Below are 11,998 nucleotides of genomic sequence, written 5' to 3'. Positions count from 1 at the left end.
AATTAAAAGAACAGAAGCTCCACAATCCCAACAGAGTTTGGGTAGGAGGAGACATTTCCAATGAGCTGCACTGGCTACCACCATTGGCTCTCCCTGGTTTTTCATATTTTAGTTTGGCAGCTACAAGATTGCTCTTAATATCATGCTAGAATGACTTCTGTTCCCTAAAGCATCCTTCTCTCTCCACCTCACTTTCAGCTTTTCGTATCTTGCACTTGTTGGCCAACAATATACGTTCTAGTTTTCAAAGGATCTGGGACCTTACACATCTCAGTACACTTATGGCTGCCACTGTGGGCTTCTGTTTTATAAACTCAGGGTTCCCAACCACATTTTTTGTTCTGCATTGCAACCTCTGGGTGCCCTATTAACAGCACTGCTTGGAAGTTGCCTGTGATGCACTGGCAGCCAGAGATTGCTGCTGAAGGCATCACAGCAGGAGAAACAATGGCACCAACTGCCAGCAATCAGCAGAATCGGAACTAGTGAAGTCAGCATCATATTGTATATTGAACCATCGAATTGTAAGGTCAGTCATCTGGTTGAAACCCCCTGCAATGCAGGAATCTCAACTAAAGCATCCATGACAGATAGTCATCCAACCTCTGCTTTAAAAGGTACTGGTGAGCACATAAAATTCATTGTTAGGAGTTTGGGGGTGGGGGTGGAATGGAGGGAGTAGAACTGGAACCATATAAACAAAGCAAAACCTGAAATAAAATAAAAACAGAAAGAGTTCAGGAGTGGGGAGATTAAGGAAGCGAAGGAACTGCCTTTGGATGGAAGAAGAAATAATTAGATTGAATGATAATCAGTTTTAAATAAACTAAAACCAGAATGGGTTGTGGGGATTAATGAAGGGAAGGGATTGGCTTTGGATAAAAGATGAAAGAATAATAGGGAATAATAATCTACTACATGTTTTTAAATACAAATATTTAATTTTTTTTAAGTATTGGTTTTCTGCCTTGGCCCCATGCACTTTACCACGTGACCTTTGGAGGGTGGGCCATGGATCAATGCGGTACTGCAAGCCATGCACTAAATGATGATGATGATACCATCTTTAGGTTGGAATACAAATTACCTGGTAGGTTCATCAAAAAACATAACTGGCGGGTTGTTCACCAGCTCCAAAGCAATAGCAAGACGCTTTCTCTGCCCCCCTGAAAGACTTCCAGTCCTCGTAGTGGCACAGGACAGCAAACCCAGAGCTGTCAGGATCTCCTTTACCTGAAATGAGGGACAACAAAGTATTTCAAAGGGTCTTCAAAGTGCTGTCCACATTCAACAGGGTGGGGAGCCTCCAGCCTGCAGACCAAATCAGGACCCCCCCCCCCAATTTGGTCCACTAGGGCAATTTTCAAAAAACATGCACACCTGATGTCGTATCTGCTGTCAGGTGTGGGGCAGGTAGAGATGTGTCTGGATCAGCTGCATGAGCCAATCCCTGCAGCAAGCAGGATTGAACCCCTCCTTCCACCCATTAGCTGATGTGTGGGGAGTTCAGTCCTGCTCGATTTGGGAACGTTCATCAGTGCAATCCCTTTAACTCACTATTGGTGACACTCTCTACAACAACGAATTTCCTTTCAACCACAAACCCCAAACAACTATTTATACTGCTGTCTATACAAGATCAAAAGCTGAGCTGCAAATCTAGCTAAAATATAATATCCAGTTGTTAAATGAAGCATCCTTATAATTGTCTGAACATTCCTGTGAGTACTTTCAACATATTTTTCTTTCCTCTCTTATTCCTACATTGAGTGAAACTTAACCGTTAACTACTGGTTCTATAAATGGTAGGCAAGCAGCTGGGGCTTCTTTTTAATAAGCATGTCTTCAATCTGCCCTCACCCCAAAAAGCACAAAATTCCAATAGTATATCCTATATTCCTTTGTTACTGATATAAAGAGTGCTGCATACATATTTCATCCCCCACAAGCAAGGAGGAACTAATTTTTAGCTCAGTTTTCACAATTACATTAAAAATATTCAGTATGTTTCATTTATTCCTTGAGCAAAGTACTATACGTACCATTTCCCTCCTGCCTTCATCTTTTTCCTGAAGTTTCAGATGAGCAGATACCTGAAATATTAGGCCAAACATAATCCTTGTTAGACACTCATCTCTGAAGACTCCATCAACTATCAACACGATTGACTAACTACAGTTCCCAGGATGCTTTGGGGGATGCCATGATGTTTAAAGTGACATGATACTGCTTTAAATGAATAGTGCAGATGTGGCTTAATTATCTCTTAGATAATTGAAGCTCCTATACACAGGATGCCTTTGAGATTAGAATGCTTTTCAAACAAGCAATGCTTCTGTCTTGAGGAGGTGCAATCCAGCACCTCCTTTACTACCTCTTTTCCTCCCTGACTCTGTATTTAAATCGTTTCTCATGATCAGACAAACCTTAGGAAGAAGAGAGTGGCACGAATGGCACACTTGGGGAGATTGGAAATCAGTTTGATGAGAGAGGAGAACAAATTGATAAAACACTGTATACACCTCTCATCCCTTCAGACTATAACTTGGCTCAGCTTGACTCAAGTTGCTATGGAAAGGTAAGGTTTATTCATGTAAACATCTTACATAGGCCCCCATTGTATTTAAACATAAGGAGGAAATCCATTTTTTATTCAATGGGAAGACCCTCTTTATGACCCCCTCCCTGCAATTTCCTGGTTTCTTTAAGAACCAGGAAGATTCAGAGTTCTGATCTTTGAGTCAATGAATTGCTTTCTGAATAAACAATGGCTGGATCTAGTCTAGCATCCTGTTCTCAGTGTGGCCACCCAGATGCCTTCTGGGAAGCCTGCAAGCAGGACCAGAGCACAACTGCACTCTTCCCAGCAAATGGTATTCAGAGACATACTGCCTCTGACATAGCAAAGGACACGTGAAGGTGTTGACAAAGCAAAAACAGTGGCCAATAGCAGCAGATTTGTTTTATTTATTTTTTCCTTTGGGCAGCTGCAATTAAAAAAAGAACTACTCTGAATCTTTTGATTCTAGAAGATATGTTTAAATAACATTTAAATAAATATTTCCCCAAAAAGTCCTCAGTATAATAATGCATTTAATCGCAGGAAAATGAGTAGCTTGGGTTTGACCAGGCCATCCCAGAGCAGTTGACCCTGTAACTGAACGCTCTTCAGGTCTCTGCACAAAACTGCCAAGTGGATTTCACAGAAGCCTGGACAGCGGACATTTTTAGATTTGTCGGCTCAAATCAGCCTCTCTGGCACTAGGCCAAAGGCGGCTGGCTTTGCCTCCTAGCCCAGTGTTTGTTTATGGAACAAGCAGCCTTGTTGAGAGGGAAGTGAAGGAAGAGGCAAGGAGTGTGTATTTTGGTCGTTCCCAAAGACCTTGGACTATCATTAAACTGAAATCACAGGGAGATAAGCTTTAGTTAGATGCATCAGGCTGGAAAGGATATTTCAAAGACCTGCCACTGGCAAGACAGGCTCTTCTATACATGGAGCCACAGTTTGTACGCACATTAGATATTAATGTGTTTTTGCTTCATATACTGCAGATGTATCTTCTTTGTGTAAACAAGTGACTCCCAGATTTGAAAAGCAGGGGTGCAGAGTAATGGATGGCCAGCCCATTCATAATCCAATTTGGTAACTCAGGCTCTCTCTCTTTTTTAAAGAAATATTGATATCTATTTATTTTTCCTCACAAATTCTCTTCTGAATCCCCTCCATGAAGTGAGAAAGGCAAGTGAGGCACTTCCCATTGCCTTGTTGTGGATGGTAGTGGCAGGAGAAGGCCTTCTTTGTAGTGTTGCTCTGATCATCAGCCTGACCTACAGTCACAATAGTGGTCCCCTGTAGGAGTGGACAGTCATCACATTACTGGGCTTCTGGTACCCAGGCCTTTGGAAAATCCAATTAAATTCTACCAATGCACAATGTCCTAGACAGGGGGGGTGGTTTCTCCCCCAAAAATGTTTACGGGTACTCTCATTTTGACTCACCATTTTATAGTTCAAATCAGGGGAAATAAATACAGTAAACGGACAAAAGTACAAAGATTCACAAAATGTTTAGGGGTATGCATACCCCTGTGTCCCTGCAAAAAAAAAAAAAGCACTGGTCCTAGGGTTGTTTGCTTAATAATAATAATAATTTATTATTTATACCCCACCCATCTGGCTGGGCTTCCCCAGCCACTCTGGGCGGCTTCCAAAAAAAATATTAAAATACTGTAATACATCAAACATTAAAAGCTTCCCTAAACAGGGCTGCCTTCAGATGTTTTCTAAAAATCTGGTAGTTGTTGTTCTCTTTGACATCTGGTGGGAGGGCATGCCACAGGGATGGCGCTACTACCGAGAAGGCACTCTGCCTGTTTGATGAAAGCCTGTTGTTTTTCATTGTTTTACTGTTCATGAGGGTTTTTAGAAATGTTGATTGATTACCTTTTCCCTAGGTTTTATAATCTTAATTGTATTTCTTTAATTATTTAATGTTTGTTAACCACTCTGGAAAGTTTTGATAAAGGTTTTATCATTTCAGTCGTGTTTTATTGATTGCTTATTTAATGCTTGCGCTCTGGGAATTATTTTGATGAAGGACAGTTTAGAAGTTCCGTAAATAATAAATAAAATGGGACTTCTTCCTTTGAGCTATAAAACAAACTTCTCATTGTCTGCTCCAAGGCAAGAGCAGAGTGGTCAAGTCTACAGACTGCTTCTCTTTGCAGCACTTAAGCCTGCAAAAAGGTTTGTCAGGGTGACAGCACACAGGGTTAAGTCTTATAAAGGATCAAGCAGTCCTGAAGCCAGAGTCATGGGGAAGTTCAGGTTGAATATGGTTCAATTACCATCATGGCTTCTTGGACAGTAAGATGTGGAAGCAGCATGTCATCTTGCATTATGTAACAGGACACTTTGCGGAAAGAGCGCAGATCACGGGGTTGTCCATTGATGAGGATCTCACCTTTCATCCCAGTCTCTCTGAAATTAGTCAAGAAAAGAAAAGAGCATGAAACTTTCCTTCACATCCTTTAGGGGGAGACAAAGCTAAGGGCTGGCTTGCACTTAGGGACTGACTTATTGGTCAAATACAGTTCTCTGTTTCCCATTTTTCAGTCTTGAATTCTGTTCTCCACATTTCTGCCCAAATTTGCCAGTTTTATGCATATAATATTTTATGAATTTGTAGTAAAATGATCAATTTTCATTTTAAAAAATCCTCATGGAAGTTCATCTGCATTTTGGTGCAAATTTAGCCTTATGTAAGTATGCAGATTTGACTAATGTACTTACTTTTGCAAGTAATTTCCCCTAATACAATGCATTGTTATGGTATTCTCACTATCATGTTAACGTTTATGCACACTCTACATTTTTGTAAACATTGCTTGGCTAGAAAATTTCATTCCCAAATTAGGAGACGTGTAAATTTTGAAGGATAGCTATTCTTTGGTTCTTAAAGTGTGAATTAGGCAGGTTTGCCTTTAAAGGTGAACTGAACTAAAATTGTCTCCTACCCCTATGTGCACTTTACATTTTTTAAAAAAGACATGCAAGTCAATTATGCTTCTGCAGATGCAAGAAAACACAATGTGTGAAGTGATCTCACTCACTCATCTGACTCACCGAGAGCTCCAAGGCTGTTTTGGAAATCATGAGATTGTAGACAAGTCCTACATTCAGAAGACTGCAATGAGCAAATCAGCCCTCGGAGCAGGTGGCATAGTATTTACTTCTAAATCTCTGGAGTTCTCTCAATCATGCAGCACCATGAGTGAAAATATTTGTCTTATCAAAACACTTGTAGACATTAAACCAGGGAATCCAAATCTGCAGGAGCAGGTTTGAGCAACAGTGTTGCTGATATGTATTAAGGCTTTTAAAAAAAAATATGTTTTATAAATACAAGGTGAAATGATTTGCTTAAGAACAAGGATTGGAATTAAGGTTCTTCTATGTATTATAGAAGTTTGTGACAGTGAGTAAATGTGACAAAGAAGGTGCAGCCAGTTCTGGTTCTCCAGTGGGCAGAAATGCATTCTACATACATTTACAAGCACATGTTTGTCGTCTCACATATTACAAGTTTAGCTGCACACTTAAAATTAGTTATATCTAAACAACATAATTTGGGAATTGACCGTTGCCCTCACTTACCTGTATCCTGCCAGGATGTTCATGAGCGTTGACTTTCCAGCTCCAGAAGGACCCATAATGGCCACAAGTTCTCCACTGCTGAACTTTCCTGAAATTCCTTTCAACAAGGTCTTGAAACCTGCAAAAGAAGGTGGTGCAATGTTTAGAAGTTCACCCCACGTCTTCCTAGTCATTCTAGCAGATTAGAATCTGAAATACTTGCATCCCAAGACTGATTTAAGACTCAAGCTGTCGCTAGTCTCTACACAAGCTAGACCTAGTCAGGTAGCCTCAATTTAAGTGCTTGGTTTGATATTCAATATGTAATAAAACTATGCACTGCTGAGAGAACTTCTCTGTATTTTTCCATTTTCTTGAAAAATCTTACAAGGAAAACATAAACAGTGACCATTTATTTGTTGCAAATAAAAGCTCTTTACCATTTTATTACCTACGATCTTTTCCCTAGTAGAGTTGTCTTAGCATGGTATTTCAAGCACGCTACACCTTTCTGGGTTTTGTTTATCTATTTCTTCGTAGTTTAAGAGGCAGAAATTAGGTTGTTGCAGCACCTACACTTTGCAACTCCCTGCCTGTTGACATCAGGCAAGTGCCTCCACCGTACTCCTTTTGGTGCCTGCTAAAAGCATTTTTATTTAGGCAAGCCTACCCAGATAATTTCCTGCCAACCTAGCAGTTCGAAAGCACGTCAAAGTGCAAGTAGATAAATAGGTACCACTCTGGCGGGAAGGTAAACGGTGTTTCTGTGCGCTGCTCTGGTTTGCTAGATGCGGCTTAGTCATGCTGGCCACATGACCCGGAAGCCGTACGCCGGCTCCCTTGGCCAATAAAGCGAGATGAGTGCCGCAACCCCAGAGTCCGTCACGACTGGACCTAATGGTCAGGGGTCCCTTTACCTTACCCAGATATTTAGAAAGTTGATGTGAGCTTTAACCGCTTTTTAGTTTATTATTTCAACTTTTTGAAAGTCTCAAATCATTGTTTCTAATTCTTCTTATTGATAAAATGTATTGTCTTGTCTCTTTTTTTGTAAACCACTTTAAGTTTTGTTTGTTTTTACAATCAAGTGGTGCATAAATTTTATGACATGATAAATAAATAAAACTGTGAAACTAAGATATTCACAGGATATAGTGATGCCCATCATCTAAAATGGCTTTAAAAATGGGATTAGACGAATTGATGGGTGAGAATACTACCAATGGCTACTTCTTAACTTTCAGGATCAGAGGCAGGTTGCCTCTGGATTCCAGTTGCTGGAAAATGTGAGTAGGAGAATGCGGTTGCACTCCTGTTCTGATGATTGTGGGCTTCCCAAGGGCACTGAGTTGCTGCTGTGAGAACAGAGGCTCAGCTAGACTGGTAAAGAAAAAGCGATTTATATGTGTGGTATGTGTGGTATTACACTGTGCCACCAGATGGCGACGTGGAGTCTTGTTTTTTTTCTACCTGTTTTCCCTGTTTAAATATACAAAGCTTCAAACTGAAACACTTCTTTGATGTGTCTAGATCCAGGCCAGGATCCTGAACTAGATGGGCCCTTGGTCTCATCCAGCACGACTCTGCTATGGTCACAGAACAGCAGGAAGTGAATGTGAGAAAGCAAGTTTGACATTCAATAAAGTCAATCATTTTCATCTTCATCAGCCATTGAAAAGCCAGATTTGAAAGAAAAGGCCTAGAGTTTGCTTGTTATGTCTGCATTGATTTTAGCAGACTGCTCCAGCTGCTATACCCCCATCATTTGTGTTTATACAGACATTTTGACAAACATGTAAGAGGTTTCCAATGTACTTGGCTCTTGAAAAGTGTTGAAAACGCAAGCCTCACTGATTTCCAGGAATCTTCGCAGTATGAAAAGGAGTTGAAAACAAGATAAAATGTCACTCCGTATCCACGCCTTTCAAAAAATACCAACTGCATACTGAAAAGCGCTCGTCATAAATTATTTGTCAAGGTGCAACCTTAAGTGCATCCCGCAAGCTGCGTTTAAGCTGCCAGTGTGAAAGAAGGTTTACAATGAACGCTGTCAGAGATGTCCACCTCCGAACAAGAATAATGTGTGCTGGGTGAGAACATACAGCAATTGTTCAGGAAACGTCACTAGCTTGATGGAAATGACTTAACTGCAGAAAAAGAAAAATTTGGATCCAGGCAGTACTGCAGGTATGCGGGAACCTGTGCTCCAGATGTTGCTAAACTACTGACATGTCAGACCTGGCCACGGTGATGTATGCCATAGTTACATCTCTGTTGGACTACTGCAAATTGCTCTCTGTGCAGCTGCCTTTGAAAAATGTTTGGAAGTTTCAGCTGGCCCAGAATGCTGCAGCCAGACTGCTCACTGGGGCTGGTTGCAGGGAGCATGTTACTTCCTTGTGAAAACAACTGGCCACTGGTCTGTTTCTGGTCACAATTCAAAGTGATGGTTATCACCTATAAAGTCGTATGTGGCTGGGGCACAGGATACCCGAAAGATCTGTATCTCCCTTTACTAATCTGTCCAGGCGCTATGATCCTCAGCTGAGCATCTGTGATGGCCTGGGAATCCGATTCAGAGGCTGAACCGGAGGAATCCCAGCCTGCACAGGAGTCCCCGCCTCCAGGGCCAGCTGAGCTGGGGCAGGGCCTTGATTCTGAAGCACCTGCACCTGTGCCGGATCCTCAGAAGCAGACACCAGATGAATTCACTCTGGCTCCAGAGGCGATTGAGGACGCATTGCCTACAGGTGCGCCTCTCCCAGCCCTGTCAGGGGAAGGTGAGTCTTCCCCTGGGTCCAGTAACTCTTCGGCCTCTCCTGAGCTGCAGAGGCTCAGGGCAGAGAGGCGGAGGGAACTGGTTTCTCCCAGGAGGAGTGCTCGCCTTAAGGCCAGGAGAGGTGAGTCACCTGGGGGCCGGGACCACCCCTGGCCTCAGAGAAGATAAAGGCCAGTCAGCCTGGTTGCGGGAGCAATGTCGTTGAAGAGCTGTTTCGGCCAGCACCCAGTCCTGTTCCTGTCCTTGCCCGGCTCCTCGCTTTGGACCCCGCCTCGCCCGTGGGGGACAGACTACCGACCCTCGACCCAGGTCCTGGACCTCGCCCCACGGTAACCTCCCCCGGGACCAGCACAGCATCTTTTCTCGGTCCCATCAACATCAGAGGCACAGCTGGTGGTGATACAAGAGACAGACTTTTCTGTGGTGGCTCCCATACTGTGAAATTCCCTACCAAGAGAGATTAGACAGGCTCCCTCCTTGTTATCTCTCCACTGGCAGGCTAAGACCTTCTTTTTCAGGTAGGCCTCTGAAAACTAGGTGCCAGTGATGTTGACCACTGGGCTGGTATCAGGGCTCAGTGCCAGTTTTAATTGTGCTTTATTTTTTTACTATTGTGTTTAACTAGTTTGCTTTCATGACCTTGTCTTTTATACTGATGTTTTTAAAATGTTGTAAGCTGTCTTGAATCCCAGTTCGAGAGAAAGGAAGTTACAAAAAGACAGACAAACTACAACTTCCATCATCCCTGGGCCATTGGCTATGCTTGCTAGGGATGATGGGAACTGAAGGGCAACATCCTCTGGTAGGTCACAGGTTCCCTTTGCCTGCATCACTGTGTTTCACAACTGGCCTTACCACATTAAGTAACTGTATTTTCCCAGGATTTCACAACTGGTCTAGCCACATTAAGCAATGTATACACTGCTGCCTCCCCACAGTATTTAACCCAAGCGTAAAAACATTTATTTATTTTTTAATGGGGAAGAGTACAAAATGAATTAAAGAACTGGATTTTGTTAATGAGCATTTCAGGCTAGTGAGACCCTAAAACACAATGGCATGCATTATTCTTCTCTGGAAATGGGTGAAAGGTCTTGTTGCCTATGAAGGTCAACCAAGTAGAGACTAGTTATCTATGTAATACCAGCATTGTGCCCCTTATAATCCCTTATGGAGGATTAAAAATATTCAGACACAGAAAGAACTAGAGCCTTTCTCTGCTGCAGAACATTTCGAAGCTAATCTGATTTAGAATCTGTTGACCCATAAATTCTATATTGGCATTGCATGCTTCCTGCGATTATAAACACTGGTGCTCTCGGGGTAGAATTTTCGGGCAAAAGTCTAAGACCTGCACAAAATGAATACCTTGCATTGCTAAAAACAAAACAACAGTAGCGGAACGGAATTATGCTGACCAAGTCACCATTTGTGATCTAGAAGAGACACCAAGAGATGCCCTTCTTTCCTCCACAATATATGCTGTCTTACAAAAATGCCTTCACCAGTTAATGAAAAACCTAATCAAATGATGTGTATACAAAACAATCCTATCTCAAGACACCATCATGGAGTCCCAAAATATAAAAAGCATGTGGGACTTGTGAGAAAGTTTCCTCAAAAAGTGTAGGAAGTAAATACGATTTCCAAAGGGATAAACACTATTATTGTAAAACTGTGGCCTAAGGAGTTAGAGAGAGATTATAAGCACTGATCTCTTAACTAAATCTCTGGCATAACAGCACAAGGCACTTATATGAACCATTGTCTAAAAGCAGGAATCAGTCAGGTAAGAAACTATGGCATGAACTGGGGGGAAAAAAGCAGTTAAATTGTTAATTTAACTAAAATATAGATTCCAGAAACTCTCGTATACCCCTTTAACTTTATTCTCTCAGAGCCATGGATTAAATTTCAGCTAGGCATTAGATCTGACAGACTGCATTGTGTTGTTAAACAGAAGGAAGTCTTTACAAAGTAAGGTTTATGGATCTTTCTAAAGCTGTGCATGCCATACTCCCCCCCCCCCCCAGCAGCAGCCTATTCATTGTATAAATTTAATAACTGGATAATGCTTTTCTTCAGAGAAACTAATGAGACGTGACAACCCACTAGGCAGTTGGACCCCTAACACTATAGCATTTGTGGCTGGCCATTTAGCAGATGGTGTGACCTCATGCTTCCTGCCCAACCACAAGTCGTTTACCACAAATTCATCACTGCCGTATTAGTATGTTGTATGTACGTCAACTTAGATTTCCTTAGGAAGTGTGAAGTTCTTTAAATTTCTCTTTACAGTAATTCTCTCTTAGCAGTAATCTTGCTGACGTTATCCAAAAATCAACAAACTAGTAAGAGCACAGATTGAGCCCAAAAGGAAGAGAAAATACCACATAATTTGGGGCTAGCGGGCCATAACTTTACTGGTACTATTTCTTAAGCCATTTAAAAGAGGGGTCACCAGCCCACCATATGAGGGTGCCAGGGTGCCTACAAAGGTCTTCACTGGTGCCCTCAGGAAAGCGCTGCAGACTAAGTCTCTAGTCCTCCTAGAAAAAATGTTATGAAGCAAAAAGTTCAGAAGTCTTTTGTGTTTGACAGGACTTGATCCCAGATAAATAGCTACAATATGACAGTAACTGGAGCCCTCAGCACACATTCAAAATTTTAAATGTACCCCCTGGTCCAAAAAGGTTGTTGACTCCTCTCTTAAGGGATTTGCGGCTAAACCAGTGTTTCCCAACCTTTGGTCTCTAGCTTGTTTGGACTACACTTCCCATCATCCCTGACCACTGGTCTTGCTCGCTAAGTATGATGGGAGTTGAAGTCCCAAAACAGCTGGAGACCCAAGGTTGGGAAACACTGAGCTAAACGGTACATTAACCTTTTTGACTACCTCCATCTATCCCAGTGCAGGTATTCCTCTTGGTGAGATAGCAGAGACCATCTCCCTTCACCTCAGTCTTCTCATAAGCCAGCTCCTCTGACTTGGAGCTAAAGTCTACTATCAACAACTTCACCAATTAGAATGAAAAGAAACCAAACAACGGCAAACCGGAACCTTCTAAAAGTCACCAACATGCT

General features: G+C 42.0%; 1 protein-coding gene across 1 annotated transcript in view; it reads right to left on the bottom strand.

Moving 5' to 3' along the window:
- Window positions 1-11,998, bottom strand: part of ABCG1 (ATP binding cassette subfamily G member 1) — a 48,725-nt gene that overhangs the window by 14,788 nt on the left and 21,939 nt on the right. Inside the window, 5 exon segments of the mRNA XM_083437416.1 lie at window positions 1,043-1,089; window positions 1,091-1,233; window positions 2,043-2,093; window positions 4,848-4,980; window positions 6,157-6,274. Of these exon segments, the coding sequence (XP_083293542.1) occupies window positions 1,043-1,089; window positions 1,091-1,233; window positions 2,043-2,093; window positions 4,848-4,980; window positions 6,157-6,274 (492 nt within the window).

The sequence above is a fragment of the Podarcis tiliguerta genome (genome assembly GCF_965153285.1).
Source record: "Podarcis tiliguerta genome assembly, chromosome: 4".
Classification (NCBI taxonomy): Eukaryota; Metazoa; Chordata; class Lepidosauria; order Squamata; family Lacertidae; genus Podarcis; species Podarcis tiliguerta.
Note: the sequence above shows the minus strand (reverse complement) of the source record. Positions and strands in the feature narration are given on the sequence as shown.